The sequence below is a fragment of the Mus caroli genome, unplaced genomic scaffold, assembly GCF_978045245.1.
Source record: "Mus caroli unplaced genomic scaffold, Mus_caroli_1 scaffold_2, whole genome shotgun sequence".
Lineage (NCBI taxonomy): Eukaryota > Metazoa > Chordata > Mammalia > Rodentia > Muridae > Mus > Mus caroli.
In genome coordinates this window covers 115219349-115239093 of record NW_028227257.1, presented here as the reverse complement: position 1 = coordinate 115239093, position 19745 = coordinate 115219349, and the positions used below count along the sequence as shown (strand labels likewise).

General features: G+C 38.7%; 1 protein-coding gene across 11 annotated transcripts in view; it reads right to left on the bottom strand.

The window, feature by feature from the left end:
* Positions 1-3953: 3953 nt before the first annotated feature.
* Scn3a (sodium voltage-gated channel alpha subunit 3) overlaps positions 3954-19745 on the bottom strand; it is a 110401-nt gene continuing 94609 nt past the window's right edge. For 4 of the 11 annotated variants that reach the window (XM_085834825.1, XM_085834826.1, XM_085834827.1 and 1 more), the window contains 7 exons: positions 18819-18941; positions 16275-16547; positions 15368-15421; positions 14428-14565; positions 13223-13327; positions 11026-11296; positions 4454-8064 (listed from right to left, as the gene is read on the bottom strand). In XM_085834825.1, the coding sequence (XP_085690951.1) occupies positions 6869-8064; positions 11026-11296; positions 13223-13327; positions 14428-14565; positions 15368-15421; positions 16275-16547; positions 18819-18941 (2160 nt within the window). In that variant the 3' untranslated portion in view covers positions 4454-6868. Of the gene's footprint in view, positions 8065-11025; positions 11297-13222; positions 13328-14427; positions 14566-15367; positions 15422-16274; positions 16548-18818; positions 18942-19745 lie in introns of all 11 variants that reach the window. The other 7 variants (XM_085834828.1, XM_085834830.1, XM_085834829.1 and 4 more) reach the window with 4 other exon arrangements.

Genomic DNA, 19745 nt, shown 5'->3' with positions numbered 1-19745 from the left:
GAAACTGTGTGTTCTGATCATTTGGGGCTGATGAATAACCTGTGATTAACAAGAGACTAGTATCATGGACGTGAATGCCTTTGAGATTCACTGTGATGATAGAATATTGGTCAAGCTGGGACTGAAACACCCACTATAAAAAGAGATCAGACCACTGTGCTGAATGAAGCTCATGTTTCACTTGGATAACAGAAATCATTGCCTTGCCAGTTAATACTCAGAAGCTATAGTCCAAGTAAGCCAAGGACACACCTTAAGCTGGTAGCCCAACTTGTCAGTTTAAGAGTCATTCACATGGTATCGGTTTGGGAGTCATGGAAGATATAGGAGTAGAGGTGTGGGGCACGAAAAGCAACTTATATTTGGCACCTTGTGACAGGTTTGGAAGCCATGGAAAGAAGCCCTTAAAGGTCGTTGTTGAAGGAGAAACAGCCATTGCAGTGGATAGCCCAGAGCTGTGGGGCATCTAACAAGGAGAGCAGCTGATGGGAAGTGGTGCCAGCTTAAGCCTGGGAGACAAGCTGAGGTGCCACATATAAGACAGCAGAGCAGCAGTTGTGAGGCTGCTCCAGACCCATGGAGCTCAGAAGATTGCATGCATACGTGTTAAAGTTTAATGTGTAGCATATAAGACTTGTAGGGGAGTCTTACAACTATTTTTGTTTTAATAATGAAGACTATAGGTCTTAACTTTATTAGTATTTTCTGGGTATTTTTTTCCATTCTATTAGTTATCATTTCATAGCTGTGCCCAAATTACCCATGAGACAATCTAAGGAAGAAATGATTTGTATCATGGGTTCAGATGGTTCCTTTGTTATGCTAACCATCCTAACATCTAACTGAAATACCACCCCCCACTCCCACCTCCACCTCCATGCATTTAGCCACTGCAGCAGGCAATCCACAGCAAGCAGTCTCTTGAGAACAAAGACTGAAGAGCAAAAACTTCAGAACCCTCTCACCTGTTCCCCTAGCCTGAGAGAATTTCTCTGCAATGATTGTGAGTTCAACCATGCATGACTGCAGCCTATTTAAAACCCTTTCATCTCTCTTCTTAAATATCTGATGACCCGAAGGCTTTAAGGTAATTGTCTCATCCCGTGCTAAAAGTATATATTCACTACACTAAATCCTGAAATTACCCTTGCCCTACTTGTGAATTATTAAAATGAAGATCTACATGATTAATTATTGAAGTAAAACCTCAGTCATACAACATACTTCTAATTGAAGATGAAACTACTGTTTCCCTAATAAAGTTAATTTAACTAAGTTCTTTGGTCCCATCGTTTCTGTTAAGTGGTAACTATTATTTCTAATCCATAGATACGAAGTACTCAGTACTTGTGTGTGTGTGTGTGTGTGTGTGTGTGTGTGTGTGTGTGTATGAGAGAGAGAGAGGAGAGAAAGAAGAGAGAAGAGAGAGAGATTTTCCCCCTGATTATAGGATGTGCTGTGTGAATGTAGGTGATAATAAGTTGAAGAGCTATTTTAATAAAATAATTAAAAACTATTATTTTCATTCACATTTATAAAATAATTGGTTCTACTGCTTGTGTGTCTAAATACTGACAGTAATATACTCTGCTGACCATAGTCGATGAAAGAGATGGAGGAGAGGAAATTGACAACGTGTGTTCCATATCTTGCATACACTGTTATCTATTAACAGAGTTAAATGAAAAAGGAAGCAGTGATAACATGGATTTGTAAACGCCAGTGCACATGCGCAGTACAACCATAGGAGAAGGGCAGCTCCCCGTTAGTTAATGTCAGAGTTTTCTTAAAGGATGATGGCATCTGATATGGTCTTAGGAAGGGTGGCAGTGATTTGTCCAGAAAAAAAAAACTTAGAAAGAGAGAAGTGCAGAGGAAAGGACATTCAAGTGAAGAAGTAGCAAGTGCAGATGGAGAGAGGGCAGAGCCTTGGGGTGTTGGAGAATACACAGTTTGAGGGTTGGTGGGGTATAGGCTTGAAGTGTTTGAGAGATGATGGTGGTGGTGGAGCATCTGCAGAAGGAATTATACAGTTATTTCTTACTTCACAACAAGGAGAATTGATTTTCTAGGTGTTTGAGTCCTGCTTAGTTTTTAGGTTTTTAGATATATCTTTCAATAGGTCATTAGAATGATGGAGGACAAAAAGGCTCTGGAGAGGAACAAAAAGAAATATTGCAAATAGAAGGACCATAGGAGCCATGATGGATGCATCAAAATATTATCTATCTTGGCTACAATAGAATATTGCTATGGGTGCTGTCATCAGAGAATGACATACATGTTTAATTCTTTTGTAATAAAAGTTATGGTTGAAAGTGTGCATTAGCTCAACCCCTTGGAGTGGTATGTTATTTTTTTTTTAAAATGACAACCAAGTTAATTCCTCTGGGACAATTTTCCAAATGACTAGTGGTTTACTGGCTTTGATACATTCTATTGTATACCAGATGCTGTCTGTTAGATTTCTGTAATATACAAAAGAAACAGTAACCCGTGTTTCAATTATTTTAGACGATCCTTCAACTCTAAGAAGAGATTTTTCTTCATTTGAATAATGTCAGATTGAATGGTATGTTTCTGACTACCATTTGTTTTCTGGCTAAGTTTTTAAAGGCAACTTGACAATACACATTTTTTCTAGGTAAATGTTTAAAGAACTCAATATATTTTGAATATGCAATTTGATTATGGACATAAAATTGAAGACATGATTATGATAGGAAAATACAGACTATAAACTGAAATATCAACAACAGTAACAACCATAAGCTAACTTGCAGAGAAAGGTTGGAAGCTGAAGTTCATATAATGAACAGAACAGGCTTGGGAAGAGGTAGGTGTTGTGTAAATGTTCAGTGAAGGGCCTATACATCTTGTGGCCCAATGCTGAGGGCGTCTTCCCTCGGCTGTCCCATCCACTCCCATTCTTGCTTGTGTTTTCCATTTTAATAAACTGTCTATATTTGTAGTCACATGTTCCTAGTGCAATCCTTTGTCTTGGGAAAAGGGGGCTTTCCTGAATCTGTGGATTTTTTTCCTTTTGTCTAATTTTGCCACCCTGGATACTGACCCAAAGTCAAAGCATGCTTTTCTCTGACACTCTTGGCTTTCTTTGGTTCTCTGACTCCCATGCATGACTTTCTCTTTCCCCAACTCCACTTCCTCCAGCAGCTATTTAGAATTACAGATGGCACAGCCCATTGTTTGTCTTCCAGACTCCCCTAAAAATTGTTCTCAGCCTTCCTTCTGAGTCTGTTTTAAATTTTTTATATTATTGTTTGTTATTATTATTGTTTACTATGAGATTAAGAAGTCAAATGGGAGCTTTTGACTATCTGTTAACAATATATAAAAAACAGCCTCAATTCAAGGTCACTGTGTTATGTGTGTGTGTGTGTGTGTGTGTGTGTGTGTGTGAGAGAGAGAGAGAGAGAGAGAGAGAGAGAGAGAGAGAGAGAGAGAGAGAGAGAGAGAGAACCGAAATTCTACAGAATTACACCTTTAATCTGATACCAAAAATGGAGCTGAAGACATGGGTCAGAATTTCTGCCCCTGATCATATTACATTTTTATAAAATGTCATCATTGACTTCCTCAACAATTATCTACGTGGACGCAATGCATAGAAATGGGTTTCATGGTGTTTATTGTATCCTATTTACTTGCAGTTATTGAAAATCAGAAAGCTCATTTCCCTCACATTTCTCAGAAACAAACAAACAAACCAACAAACATATAAACAAACAAAACTAGATATTTATACTGATATCCCTTGTTACTAAAACTAAGTTTTTTTCTTGTCATAGTTGCTTCTGGGAGGAAGAATTTGATTAAGTCACTGTTATTTTTCACATGAAATTCTAAACTGAAAACATTTTAGCTGAAAAGATTTTATTATGTACAAAAGCAGTTATTTTAAAAGTCTATCAAATTGTATCTATGCCTCTATGTTTGGATAACAACACTTTTTCTAGAAAGGTATCTTTCAGAGGTGTTCTTTCTCAACTGAAGCCATTACTTTCAAAGACAGTGGCTCTGATGTAATGCATATTAATTGGTTTCTTACAGAGACTTGGTTATTGATTATATATCACAGTGCTTTGTAACGCTTAGGATTTTGAAAATCAGTATTTTGCTTCTCTGGTATCAGTCAGACCTATAAATTGACTTGACTAGGCAGAAGCCAGTAAATGAATCCCATTAGTGACATTTTAGGGCAATTATGAAATACATATTTAGATATAAGTCTCTGTGAAACTATTCATTAAAACTTGAGTTTTCTGTTGAGATAAAGGTTCTGTATTGAGCTGACAAAACCGTAAGAGACCCTGAAAAGCTAACATAAATTCTTAATCCCTGGGTAACTAATTTTTCATAGGCTACAGAGTATGCTAGGAAATGAAGCATGAGTGTCCAAAATGTTAGGACACAGCACCATGGATACCCAGAAGCATCAAGATTAGGTTCTTGGTAATTTAATAAAGTAACTGAAATGGTCAGTCAGTGGTGAGGGCTACGGCCAGTACTGTCAAACGCGAAGGTTTCATGGTATGGGCTGCTCCTTTGATGAAGGAATAGTTCACCAAACTGCTTTTAACTAGTCTTTATTTTGACAAACTTCTCAGTAGATAATGTAGCAGGGTGTTACAAAACTCATGTGAACTTCTATGAATACAAATGTCGAATCAAATACAGGTTTCCTTTAGTTGTGTAAAGTTTTACCTGCCGATAACTTAAAAAAGAAAATACTCAGTCCAACAAATGAGATACAGTAAAAAAACGAAATATTTATTCTTTTGGCTCAATAATGAAGTAGCTCCCCATTCCCTGCATGCAGTTCATCAGCACACTACAGTAACGAGTTTTGTAAAAGGAATGGATATTAAACTTTTGGTTTGTGAAAAAAAGAAGAGAAAGGAGAAAAGAGTTGTATCATGTTAGGCAATTGCACAACTTTCCCATTTGTTCCTGGTTAGAAAGGACAGAGCCCGTGTTAGATCCATGATACCTTTAGTGCAGCAGGATTTAAAAAAATAAGCCTAGTCTACATATGCAAATACTACAAAAGTTGAGTTAAAAAAAAAAAAAACAAGAAAAAAAAAAACCAAACTTCCATGAGTGAAGGATTCTCTGCAGGCAACCAGAGTTGGTAGAAAATGGTTAGGGTTTGAGATTTTGACCAACATATCTCTTATTAGGATGGTAGAAAATATATTATAACAAAGAAATCCATAAAACCCATTGTCTAACTGTTATTTTAGGAAATTATCTGCTGAAAAGTCTTTTGGATGCAAAAGTTTGGAGTTTTGATTTAAAAATAAGAAGCAAAAGGATAAGGTAAAATAAATTGCCATGTCATTAACCTGAAAATAATTTTCTTATGTACAAACGCTGACAAATAAAATTGATTATATTTTACATTATTTATATTTAAACAAATTTTGGACTTTTTTTTTCTCTTTTTTTAGCAAACTATGAAGTATAGGATTTGGAAATAGGCCCTATACAGTGTGTCTCCTTTAAATTAATAAAGACACATTATGATACTCAAGTTGAATTAACAATGTAAAAATAAAGGTGTTTTAAGGTAATATCAGTGAGAATTTTTGACATGTAGACAGAGAGCAGATTGAATTCATTCTACCACCGACATGTGACTCTTCTTACCAAAACTGTGATAAATGGATTGATTAAAATAGAGCAGCGTAGGCAATATTAGCATGCATTAGTGATAGCCTCTCAACTCTTTCTGTGTAACGAATGATACAGGACACATCCCTTTTGGAAGCTTGCTCAGGACACACACACACTGTGGTACATATTTGATTTAATAGAATTTGTGTATTAGGCTATATATACGTTTATATATATTTGCCCAAACATGCACCACAGGATAAAATAACTATTTACATAACAGAGGGTATTTAACTGACATAAATTGTCAGTTTTGCTGAGAGCAGAAGATGGCAAAGAAATACTGCCCATTAAGTAGAACAGGTATTCTAAAGTGATACTTTGGATAGATTTTTTTTTTCAGAACAGAAATATTAGATAATATTTTGGAGGGAGGACATTTAACTAAAATTAAATATAGAACTCTGAAACTTAGAATAAAATTTGCACTTTTTGAAACAAAATATTTTGCATAAAAATAATCCTTTAAATATTAGAGGAGTCTTTACAGGCACATAACTGCTCAGATACAAACATAACAGACTAAAACACTTGTAAGCTAACACCATCCAGAAAGTGGAAGTATTTCAAACTGGTAACATTAGAATTTACTTTTCCTTAGTTTTGAGCAATAATTTCATCTCTCAGACAAAATATTTTTTTTATGATTACTGGAGAAACTTGTGGTCTTAGCAACATGGGATTCTTATATATATATTCTTTTCCCTTAACGTAACTTCATTTACAAAAATAGTGACATAGTATTATGAACAGACTATGAAGTGGGGACCAGGAAGATACACTGGGGCAGATTTTGTAAAAATATGGCAATGTGAATGTTAAAAATAGATGACAGGAGCATTGGTTGTACTAATGGTGTTTGGTGGCGTGATGACAGTCACTTTCACAATGGAGTTCCCCTCAGCAGTGTCAGCTGGTAATGGAAGCAGCAACCTCTTGTCAATGTTGATACCCTGTCTCACAGAGTGGCAGTGACAGAGGTCACTGTCTGGTATAGGCACTGACCTTGAGTATTTGTTGAAACAGTCAGTTTGGCATGGACCTCTCCTTAGAGTCCAGTTGACACGGACACGTTACCTTCAGAGGCTGTAAACAATTGATTACAAAGACATTTCTTTGTTTCCTTTTTAAAATTTTTAAATTTAAATTTATTTTTTATTATTATTTTTTTTTACTTTTGATTCTCTCTGACCTCTTTCCCTTTGCTTTCTTTTTCTGGTTTGTCTTTCTCAAACTTTTCCTTATCTGGTTTTGTTACACTGTCATAGGAAGGAGGAGAGGTGGTAGAGGAACTCCCATCTGTCTTTTCTGGGGTGGAATTCCCATTTAATTTGTCAATAACCATATCTCCTTTTATAGGCAAGTCAATCCTCCCCTTGATTGTCTCTTTGTCATACGTATTTGATATGTTTTTTAACCTTTGCTTTAAAAGATAACATCTGTAATTACGCTGAATGATAGCAGCAGACACCTCCTCTTGTTTGCGTTTCAGAGTGGTGGTAATGGGCTCATAAGAGACCTTGGAGGGATTGGAAGCCATGAACCGATCTTCCATCTGGATTCGAAGGGCATCCATCTCTCCACTCTCGCCCAAGACCCGCTTTGTAAAAGCAAATAAGATGTCCAGGCAGTGGATGCGGTCTCCACTCACCATGGGCAGGTCCATGGCAATGAGCTGGACTTTGTTTGGCTTTGCGATGAGGAGGGGAGGATCCAGGGCTGCTGCAAAGTCAGAGAGCTTGCAGAACTCTATGAACTGGGTGGCGTCAGGGTCGAACTTCTCCCAGACCTCGTAGAACATCTCAAAGTCGTCCTCACTCAGGGGCTCTGCACTTTCTTCTGTGGCAACGCTGAAGTTCTCCAGGATGACAGCAATGTACATGTTCACCACAACCAGGAAGGATATGATGATGTAGCTGACAAAAAAGAAAATCCCCACAGATGGGTTCCCACAGTCTCCCTTCACTGAGCTTCCAGGGTGAATTGCATCAGGGTCACAATCAGGAGGTGCACTGTTGAGAATGGGGGCCAGTAGTCCATCCCAACCCGCAGAGGTGGTGATTTGGAACAGGCAGATCATGCTGTTGCCAAAGGTCTCAAAGTTGAACATGTCATCAATTCCAGCCTCTTTTTTAACATAGGCAAAGTTGGACATCCCAAAGATGGCGTAGATGAACATGACGAGGAAAAGCAGGAGGCCGATGTTGAACAGCGCAGGAAGGGACATCATCAGAGCAAAGAGCAGCGTGCGGATCCCCTTGGCACCTTTGATCAGGCGTAGGATTCGTCCAATCCTGGCCAGGCGGATGACTCGGAACAGGGTAGGCGACACGAAATACTTCTCTATCAGCTCAGCAAGGAACATTCCTATGGAAAATTAGAGAAACCAGATGAACAGTGATGTTCATAGGATGTTCATATCGATGTTTATAAAAATGATGTATGTGTGTCCCTCCTTTAAAAAAAAAACTTACAAAAACCTGAACCATGTATTTGAATCCACTCCAATAGTGACATTTAAATGTTAATTTAAGAGTTTTATTAAAATGATTCTATAACATGATTTTATAAAGAAATATAAATTTTTGTAAAATCCAAAATAATATAATTATTAGTATGTCAATTCAGGGTTATGCTTATTATATGTCACTACTACACATAAAATATGGCAAAGAAAATAAAAATTATTTCTGAAATAAGTTAATTCACTGTACTCAATGAGAGTGACATTCTTGAGTTTGAGAAAGTGGACCACATCTGAACTAAAGTTTGGAGCTTTCTAATATTCTCATTTTCCTTTTTCCTCTTGTTTAAACCCCATTCATCTTACAAGACCCGTGTGAAATGCCTTTGTTCTTTGTTATGAAAGACTGTTGAATGCCTTGGGCAGTGTTGGCCCTCTCCGCTCGATTTTTCTTTTTCCGGAGTATATACAGAACTGTCTGAATGAGAATCGTTCTCAGAGGCTCCTATGTTTGAATGCTTGGTCTCCAGTTAGTGGAAGTGTTTTGGGAGTGTTGGGAAGTATGGCCTTGTTGTAGTAAGGGGGCTTTGTTAGAGTATAGGTGTGGCTTTGTTGGAGGTGCAGCTTCGTTGAGTAGGTGTGGCTTTGTAGAGTGGGTGTGGCTTTGTTGGGGTGGGTGTGGCTTTTTGGAGTAGCTTTGTTAGAGCTGGTACATTGCTGGGAGAGGGCTTTGAGGTTTCTTTTTTAAAAATTAGATAATTTATTTATTCTTCTCTCATATATTACATGTCCATAACAGTTTACCTCCCTCCCAGCTCCTTTCCTCCACCTACCCTGTCCCCCAAACTCACTATGCCTCTGTTTCCCTTCAGGAAGGAGCAGGCCTCCTAGCGATATCAACCCAACATTCCATAACAAGTTACAATAAAACTAGCTTTACACTCTTAAGTCAAGGCTGCATGAGGCAACCCAGTATGGATCCTCAAAGCAGCCAAAACAGTCAGAGACAGCCCCCTGTCCCAGTGTTAGGAGTCCCACAAGAGTACCAAGCTACACAACCATCACATATATGTATAGGACCTAAGTCAGACCCTGCAGGCTCCCTGATTGTTGCTCCAGTCTCTTTGAGCCCCTGTGTGCTGTGGTTAGCTGACTCTGAGGATAATATTCTTTGTTTGTTTTTTGTTTTTTTTTCTTTTTTGTTTGTTTTGTTTTGTTTTTTTCTAGCCAGGTTTTCTCTGTGTAGTCCTGGCTGTCCTGGAACTCACTCTGTAGACCAAGCTGGCCTCGAACTCAGATATCTGTCTGCCTCTGCCTCCCAAATGTTGGGATTAAAGGCGTGCGCCACCATGCCCGGCTGAGGATAGTATTCTTGTGGTGTCCTTGAACCCTTTGGCTTCTATAATCCTTCCTCCTCCTCCTCCTCTTCCACAGGATTCCCAGTGTTCTGCACAAAGTTTGAATGTGAGTCTCTGTATCTATTCCTATCAGTTGCTAGATAAATCTCTCTGATGGGATCTGTAGAGATGGGTCAGCAGTTAAGAGCACTGACTTAAATCCCAGAGGGCCAGAGTTCAATTCCCAGTACCCACATTGCACTTCACAATTGTCTGTAATTCCAAGATCTGACACCCTCATATAGACTAAATGCAGATAAGAAAAAAATGCATATAAAATAAAAATAATTATTTTTAAAAAGACTCTCTGATGACGATTGTGCCAGTAGACGATTATCAGGAATCACTCATTTTTTGCCAGTCCTGTCTAGGGCTTTGAGGTTTCTAAAACCCATTCTGGGCCCAGTCTCAATCTCCCTCTCCCTCTCCCTCTCCCTCTCCCTCTCCCTCTCCCTCTCCCTCTCCCTCTCCCTCTCCCTCTCCCTCTCCCTCTCCCTCTCCCTCTCCCTCTCCCTCTCCCTCTCCCTCTCCCTCTCCCTCTCCCTCTCCCTCTCCCTCTCCCTCTCCCTCTCCCTCTCCCTCTCCCTCTCCTTCTCCCTCTCCTCATTCCCTCCTTCCTCCCTCTGTCTCTGTCTCTGTCTCTCTGTCTCTGTCTCTGTCTCTGTCTCTCTCTCTCGCTCTCTCTCCCTACTGCCTCAGGTTGTAAAGCCCTCAGCTAATGCTCCAGTGCTATGCCTCTCTTCTTCCTGCCCTTGACAATCACAAGCTAACCCTATTAAAACTGTAAGCAAGTCCCTAATTAAATGCTTTCTCTTGCAAGAATAGTGTCTTTACAACACTAAGACAGTGGCCAAGTACTATCACTACTGTGTTATCATGATGTGTTTTAAAAACATGTGCCTCACCCCTAAACTGGCTCTGTTTACCACTAACTGAACATTGTGGTTTGAGTAGAAGCCATTCCCATGGGTTCAAGTGTGTGGACCCCTGCAGTGTAGCTGGTGGTGTTATTATGGAAAGTTGTAGAACATTCAGGAGGTGAAGCTTTATTGGGAGAAATGGGTTTGGGCAGGGGCTGGGCTTGGTGTTTTATATGAGATCCCAATGTCCTGTTCTCACTTTCATCCTCAAATTCAGGTTCACCTTAACCAGCTGTACCTTGGGTCCCATTCCAGGCTTTCCACATCAGGATGGAGTGTATCCCTACTACTGTCAGCCAGAATATTTCCTTCCTTTGTAAAGTGACTTCTTGTTGGTTATCCTATCACAGCAAGGAGAAAGCTTCCTCAATCCAATATTGACAATTTGCCTTCTAATCATTTAGTTTTGTGAATAAACACAAGTTTTGGAATTATTCACTCTGCATGCCCCACTCTTCTCCAACTGCATTTCTGTGCCAAACTCCAGGCAGGATGTGGGGAAAATGTTCTCTTGAAGGACATGTCTCTGTAACTGAACTGTTCTTACCTACAATCGAGAGAATCACCACCACAAAGTCAAAGATGTTCCACCCAATCGTGAAGTAGTAGTATCTGAGAGAGATGAGCTTCAGCAGAAACTCCCCAGTGAAGAGGACGATGAACACCAGGTTGATTCGGGACAAAACCAGGGTCATGTATTTGCTCTGGTCGTCTGTTTCCACCATCATGGTCACCATGTTGAGGCAGATGAGGATCATGATGCTGATGTCAAACACTTGTCTGGTTACAAAGTCAAAGACCATTCCTTGAAATTTGTTCTAGGAAGAGAAGAGGTAGGGTTAGTGTACACATGGCATCATCAGTGGTCTGGTTACATTGCAATTAAGATCTTTCCACAGGTGGCCTTGGGATATGCACCCTCCTTACAGTACCCTACATAAGCTCCATTTCACTTCCTTTTCTTTTTAAATGAGAGGCACCATACCACACGCCAGTAACAAACCAATTTTTTTTTTTTTTAAATTTGGGTCTCATAAATAAATAAACTCACAAGCATACAGAACTACTTAAATTTACTTAGTTCTATCATTTCTAGTTCTGTATGTTTGTGAGTTTAATTGTTCATTTACTGTTTTCCTTTTCATCCTATTCATTCTTCAATAAAGATGTGTGAAAGAAAGATAAAGATGGCTCAGTAGATAAGAGCACAGGCTGGTTTTTAGAGGACCAAGGTTCAATTCCCAGCACCCACACGATGGCTCACAACTCTTGATAATTTTAGTTCCAGGGTTCTGGACTCTGTCTTCTCCCATCCATGGATGAGCAAATTACCTACCCCCAAGAATCTTTTTTTAAAAGCCTAAGAAATGCTTGTAAAATTAATACCCATTTCAGAAAACATATGCTTTTAGAGTCCTGTGTAAATACAAATGTTAAATGTGGTTTTATTAGATAATTAAAATCATTTATAATAAAGACACAAAATCCCATGGCTTATGGAAAAATCCAAGGCCATAAACCAACCATGTTTCCAGATATCAGTGACGTTTGGTAAAGCAGGTTCATTCATTCCTTTTTGTGTGAGGCACCTTCCTATCCTTTCTCCCTACCCAACACCTCCCAGTTTCAATTACTTTTAAATATATAGTCAGGTGAAGTCACTGATAGGGTTCATGACCCTTTCGGTTATGAATTTTGCTGATCACAGGTTTTGTGAACAGGTGTACAGTTATGTTATGGACCTCGGTGCCTTAGGATTTTCCCTATCTGAGAAGGTAGGTGAGGGTACAGTAGGTTCTGTGAATGTGACCCACCGTCATTGTGCCGTTCCACATGAGGAAGCAAGCACTATATACTATGCATTTGAATGGTTTCTATTCTCTTTCAGCGAAACAAAATTCTTGAGCCAGTTTTCCTTTCTAAGAAAATTGGGAATATTTTCTAGCCTCAAGAATGAGAAAACCCAGAAAGACAAATGGTTTTCTCATGTGTAGAACCGAAATGTAATATATATTAAATTACAGATAATATGAAGATAAAGAATGTCATGAATCTAGATAGATAGGGGAACATGGGAAAGAAAAAGGATGTAAAGGATTGTAGAGAGAGCTATAGAGCATGTGTGAAGTGAAAACAGGAGGTTACTATTTATAGGAAGGGAGGCACCCGGACTGAAGGGTACAGAGAGCATACATAGGAGAGGGCAGAAAGAGACACAAGTTATAACAAAATCCAATGATACATATATATGAAAATTCTATTAAATATTGTTTACTTTGTATGGTACCATAAAGGGTAATAAAAGAAGGAAAGCTGAAATGAGATTTATAACAGGGAGGCGATGAAAGGAAAGGAAGAATCCAGAATGTGGAGGAAAGATGTAGAGATGGAAAGGGCCATCTGGGAGCCTGCATCCACTTAAAAAGGACAGACACATCAATATAGTCAGAGGGGCAGCAACCACACATGTCGGCAGCAGGAGGGTGACTCTTGCTTTCGTGCCAGTTCTTGGGAACTCTTGAGTAGGAAGTCTCAACTCACCAACTATCAAGAATGTCCCAGTGTTTTAAGAACATGATACCTGCCACCAAGCATCGCAGCAGCTGTAGAGTCTGCTGTACAGTATGGGATTTGTGATTACATTGCTGTGATAGATTGGTGGCATCACCCAATATGCTGTGATCCAGATACTAGAACAGAAACACTGTCTTAGAATTTTAATGAGTACAAGAGAGCCTTCTTACTGCAGGCCGAGGGATGGGCTTCTGAGGTTTTTTGGAGCCAAGTTTCTTCATTGCATTATAGTACTTTTTCTGTTCTTCTGTCATAAAGATGTCTTGACCTCCAAAGTAAACACATAGAATAGTGTGGTTACAATCCCAACCTGTGTTCTAACAGTATTTTAACTGAAGTATTTCTGAGCCTTCCTTTAGCCTTGCCTCAATTTTAAATGAATACTATCTTGCTAAATATAGATTTATTTTTCTGCTTTTCCCATTTATGTGAAATGTCAAAAGACTTATTTAATATTATGCAAAGCTCATAAGCACATTAAAATTCCGATTAGTCCAGCATCCTAATTGGATTATATTATGTTGACAATGAATTTTAAGGTCCTTAAATATATTTTCAGGGATCCAAATATCTCTTCTTCCTCTTTTGCTGTCTAAAGTTTTACTGTTGTCTTTAACCTTTTTTAAAAAAACTTTTTATTTTGAGCCAAACAATATGAGAGGTATAAGAATGACATTGATATATAACATGGTATCAGGCTCCTTAAGGGAGCATGAAGAAAAAATGTACAATACTGTGCAAAGGGAGGTGAGGTTAAAAACAAAACAAAACAAAACAAAACAATTGATCAAGCAAATGAACAAGAGGAAGAAAGGAAAGTCATTGTAGACACAGCAAAAAAATTGAAAAAGCCAGGCTTAAGCTTAAGGCTTTAATGTACAATAAAGGGTTTGCTTGGCAATGCATCTCAGGAAGAGAAAATATCACTTATAAAACCAGAGGGAAACCATTGTGTGGCTGAGTTCAGAAAAGATCAGGAAGATTTGTGCAGGTGCCCTGTAACAAGGGCTGTTGGTGATGTGGGTGGCTGATGGAATGAGTAAATAAAGGGGTATAGGATTAAAATGAGGTGTGGGAGAAGATGAGGCTGAGAAATTGGGGAGGGTCATTTCTGCAAGACCCCATACACCATGCTAAGCATGGATAATCGTTGATGAGCTGAGGTAATGGTTATGTTACATAGTCAGAAAGACAACTGTAACCATGGATGAAAGGAGAGAGGCCACTTGGGAAGACCAGTAGATTACTGGCCATGTAGTAAGACTGAAAATCATATAAACACAATCTAAGTATGTCATAACCCAATGGTCTGGTTGACTGGATGAGATGGATGGGTGTTTTGAGTAGGGAAGGGTGAAAGGTGAGAAATACTCATCTTCTTCTTCTGCTGGTTGAAGTTGTCTATGATGACGCCGATGAATAGATTTAGAGTGAAGAACGACCCAAAGATGATGAAGATGACAAAATACAGATACATGTACAGATTTTCTTCATATACAGGCTGCAGTTTGACCTAAACAATAATGGAAATATTTAATATCATTAGCAAAGAGGATCCTTGTACTAAATAATGTAGTGAGTGCTGTTACTTAATATGAACTTATCATGTCTTCAGATACAGTTTAAAAAAATAATTATTGTCTCAAACTATCATGAAATTTGAAACTTTTACTTTTGAAATCTAATATGGTTTTTCATTGTAGCCTGCCTGACAAATATTCCTCAGCACAAGTGAAATTGATACAAATTCAGCTAACAGTTCGGACCTATTATTTTATTATTATTATTATCATCATCGTTATTATTCCAACATTTTTTGCAATATCATTACTTTTTCTTTGGAAAAGCTTTAATAGCAGAAACCCAACTAAGAGACAGGCTAGGCAGACATGTTTTAGCCATTTCTTTGTATTTCTGAGTTAGAGTTTCCTTGAAGTCTGCTGGCTTGTCTATGCTCTAATGTTCCTGGAAGCTGCTTCACAGACTGGCTGATCATGTTTTCTAAAGAAACAGAAAAGCAAGTGACTCCTTTACACTGAGCTACCTTCCTACTCTGAATAATTCTATTTGCAGGGCTAATTTGATGTCTTTTATTCCATGTAATTTGAGAATTTTTCACAGTAGACATGTTATCTATTACATATCATACCCATAGCCACCAAACTACTATCCACACTGTGAGCACTCTGCCAATCATTTCTACTGTATTGGTAAATACTATATGCAATGTAGATTCTGAGTCTCTCAGTTTAATTCTTACCAGTGTTTACCATGGACAATCTAGTAACTGTAAAGAGAATCCCAGAGCTACTTACGTCCCGTGAATCCACAGCTGCATACATAATATCCATCCAGCCTTTGAACGTGGCCTGTATTCAATATATATCAGAATCATTTATGAATATCTCACTCAAACTCATTGCATTTACCTGACATTAATACAACAGTATTTTTATAAGTATCCTTTCATACAGTACCATGGCATTTTCTACACAGGTGTTCAAATGAGTTGAATGGTGTGTTACTAAGGACATTCCTACTACGAAGTAACAAAATTTGTATTTAGGATTTAGGATTTTTTTCTTTTCTTCTCTTGGGAGCTATTCTATGATTTTTTTTTTTTTGTATAGTAAAACATAATGGAGACTTGATTAATGAAAATCCCATCTTAATCTCACCTTAAAACCTTCCAATAAGAAGATAGGATTTGTGGTTGAACGCTATGCTTGTGTTCAAACACAACTCATTTTCACTAATAACTGATTAGCAAATATGCTGCCATGATGTTAAAAAATTAAGCATTACACATTTTGAGAAGAATCCCTTGAGATTTGCATATCTGCCTATAATATCATCACATTATTTTACACACTACTATGGAAATTCTCTGGCTAAAAAGTTGTACATTTAATTCATTCATATCATATATAGTTGGTATTTCAATATACACAATTTTTACAGAAAATTAAAAATCAAGACAATGATTAACAATATAACAAGAAAAATATGGGAAGAAGAAAGAAACCCTGTGAAGATATTAAAAATTGCATTCCTGGAGAAATTAAAAAAAAACTGCAATGCCTTCCTAAAGCCACATAACTAACTTGAGGGGTCATCAACTACCTTCCTACCATGAAATAAGAATTATTCAGAGTGCACCACTCGAGGGGTCTTAGGTAGCATGCTTTGAAATGCTTTCAGGTTCACACAATAGTCACTTACCACTTGCAGCAATGCCAGGTAGCCAGCCCCAACATTGTCAAAGTTGACTTTCACATTCTTCCATCGGGCTTGCTTGCCAAGAGCCTGACAGTCGCTGAAATTGTTGACTTCACTCATGTCGAACATGTTGCCCGTTGTCATGTTAACACAGTGATAGAACTTCCCAGCAAACAGATTCACACCCATGATACTAAAGATTAACCAGAAGATGAGGCACACCAGTAGCACATTCATGATGGAGGGGATTGCACCAACCAGAGCGTTCACAACCACCTGTGGGAGGACAGGACAGCAATCCCTTGGTAAAGGGGAAGCCATTGCAGATGTGTATGTATTTGGTGTAAAGATGCATTTGGATAGGGTTAAATGGGTATTGCCGTAGATTTCTAGCCCTAAATGTTTCTTCTAGTGTTTTACATTACATCTTGATAAGGGTAGACAAACAACAGTACAGCTAAGGAGGTAAGCAAGAAAGGAAAGTAAAATACGACAAATATTGAAAGGAAACAAATACAACCTGATATAGCAAGATCTATAAATATGTACATGGTATGTGTGGGGAGGAGGAGGGTGAAAGAGTATAACAGGCAGAGGGAATGGGGGCAGGGGTGGGAACCAAATAAACAAGGCCCTCAAAATCAATAGCATCAGTGTACCTGTGGACTCACAGAAACTGGGGCAGCATGCATGGGGGCCTGCCCAGGTCTGCACTAGACGAGGACCTAGACATAAACAAAATAGATACATTCCCTCATTTCTAGCCCCAAAGCCATCTCCCATCGATAACTACTTGAAAATGAAAATTTTGTTTTCTTCAAGGGAGTCTCACTGGGGAAAGAAACTATCTCAAGGGTAGGCTTCATGCCCAGCAGTCAATGGCCAAGACAAAATAAAATCAGTGTCACCTTTAGAGGCTCCTTGTCTCCCAATGTCATGTCAGGGATTTACTGCCTTTAAGCTTTATTTTTATTTTAATATATGAAATATGCATAATGATAGATATTCTCTCTCTTGCTTTTACTCCACAGGTCATTTGCATCTATATTATGGCTTTCTGTTTAATGTTTTTATGGGTTTCTCAGTGTATCAATGAGCGGGTCTCTGCATTTATATCTATTTCTTGAGCTTTTTGTCCTATTGTTTGTTTTACCCTATTTCAATGTTTCAGGTTTTTTTTTCCTATCTTATTCTATTATGGTCCCTTAGAAGCCTGTTTGTTTTCCAGGGAGAGACAGAAAGGGGGTGGCTCCAGATGGGAGGGGAGGTGGGGAGGGACTGGGAGGAGGAGAGGGAGGGGAAATTGTAATCGGGATATAGTATATGAGAAAAATGATCTATCTTTGATTAAAAAAAACAAACTATTAAATAAATCATCACTATGAAGTCACGAAGCATGGCGTAGGCTCTGATGATGCCAGCACTGAAAGAAGATTGTTATTTCCAACAGAGTTTTATGAATTTGTTAACATGGGCAATCAAGTAGAATTTTCAGCGGGCAAGGCAAGCATGTCTCTCTGCTCAGTGCTGCAGGAACAGCTGGAGGATGGTTTCATTTTCCACGCTGCTGAGTCAACTCTGCAGTCAAGGCTGAAGGGGTTTATTGCCCCAAACAAACCTCCTCCTAATCTAAAAACCCCATGGCCTTGAAGAAATTCAATATCCGTGTGCATTTGCAGAGCAGATTAAACAAAGCTGGCCTTTGGGCAAAGCAGTTCTGAGGGCGTGGCAGCGTGCATTTGATATTGTGAGACAAGATAGACTTGCTACCCGGAGAGAGCAGGGGAGGCCAAGGCTGGGGCTGTGGAAGAAGCAAACCTCACTCAGAACGATGCTGCTTAAAAGATCCCTGAATCAAAGTCAGGCTTGTTAGAAACCTGTAGCTAGGGCTGGTGAGATGGCTCAGTGGGTAAGAGCACCCGAATGCTCTTCCAAAGGTTGGGAGTTCAAATCCTTGCAACCACATGGTGGCTCACAACCATCCGTAACAAGATTGGACTCCTTCTTCTGGAGTGTCTGAAGACAGCTACAGTGTACTTACATATAATAAATAAATAAATCTTAAAAAAAAAAAAAGAAACCTGTAGCTAATTATCCTAGCAACTCGCTTTGATGTGAGGGATGTACTGGTTCTGATGAATTCTATGATGTACATTAATTTCTTAATTCAAGAAATAAAGCATTCTGAAATCACCTTGCCTTTAAAAATAACCTAATATACCTTTTGGGGCCCTCAGATTTATCTATTGAAGGTTTTGATAGGATGAGTGCTGTCAACAGTCATTCCAAAGTACCTGAACAATAAAAATAATAGTACATGGAGGTTGTGTGTCTGTGTGTGTGTGTGTGTGTGTGTGTAAAACCCTTTCTCAATCCCTGAGTGTGTATTTAAATAAACTGCAGTTTCCAGAAGAAAGGTTTTTTTTTGCTCTCTTTGACTTTAGCCCTGAATTATCTAATTTCGTGACGAGACTACCAAGGCTCTGAGTCACTGGCGGCACGGAACTCTTGATTTGAGTTTTAGAAAGCATCCCTGAATCTTCTTACCCTCATGCCTTCAAAGCGGGATAAGGCTCGGAGCGGCCTCAGAGCTCTCAGGGTCCGTAAGGATTTGATGGCACCAAGTTCTGAATAGCCAAGAGCGTTGGCCACCAGGCTAACTAAAGAAACCTGTAGATGGAAAATAAACCATTAGTCTACTACAAAATAGACTTTTAGATAGAGGCACAGCATGTACTGGCAATTCTTTCGTGAAAGCCAATAATGTATGAATATAAACCGACCATATTTTATCTTCTACACAGTTGTACCATCTGGTGCTGCCTGCCTCATCCCGAACTGTCCTTTCCCTACCTGTAAAATGTGATAGTTGATCATAGTTACTTACACTTACAGGTATGCCATGCCACAGAACTCTTTGCAAAGTATGTGTATGTTTTTTGTTTTTGTTTTTGTTTTGTTTTTTGTTTTGTTTTTGCACAGGTAACAACTCAGGGCTTAATTCAAAAGTCTGACCCCTCATAGATCTTTGCTTAACACTGCCAAATAAAATTTAGACTGCTCTTTTGAATTTTATGATATTAAGGTTGTGAATCATAGAGATATTTGCCAGGTACCAGAGTTAGTCAGTTGACTAGGTATTTCATTTCTCTTTCTGTATCATACAAGCATTTTATTAGCAGGGGTGAAACTGTTCTTAACATACCTTAATGTGTGAGTTAATGCTTAATCAGTCCAGAAAGTCTAACGGAGTAAGTTACTTGAATATTAAATGTCATCAATAACACAATAATTTATGAAGTTCTTTATTTGTGCCTTGGATTTGCTGCTACAGAGGACCAGGGAGATTGGGATGGCTATTTGTGAACTCATAGATTTCTAGGTTCTGGGATCCTTATCGCAGGAGACATTAACAAGTGTTTAATTTTCTTTTTCTAAAATCATCTAAAGATGCCTACTTCTTGTTCTTGTTCT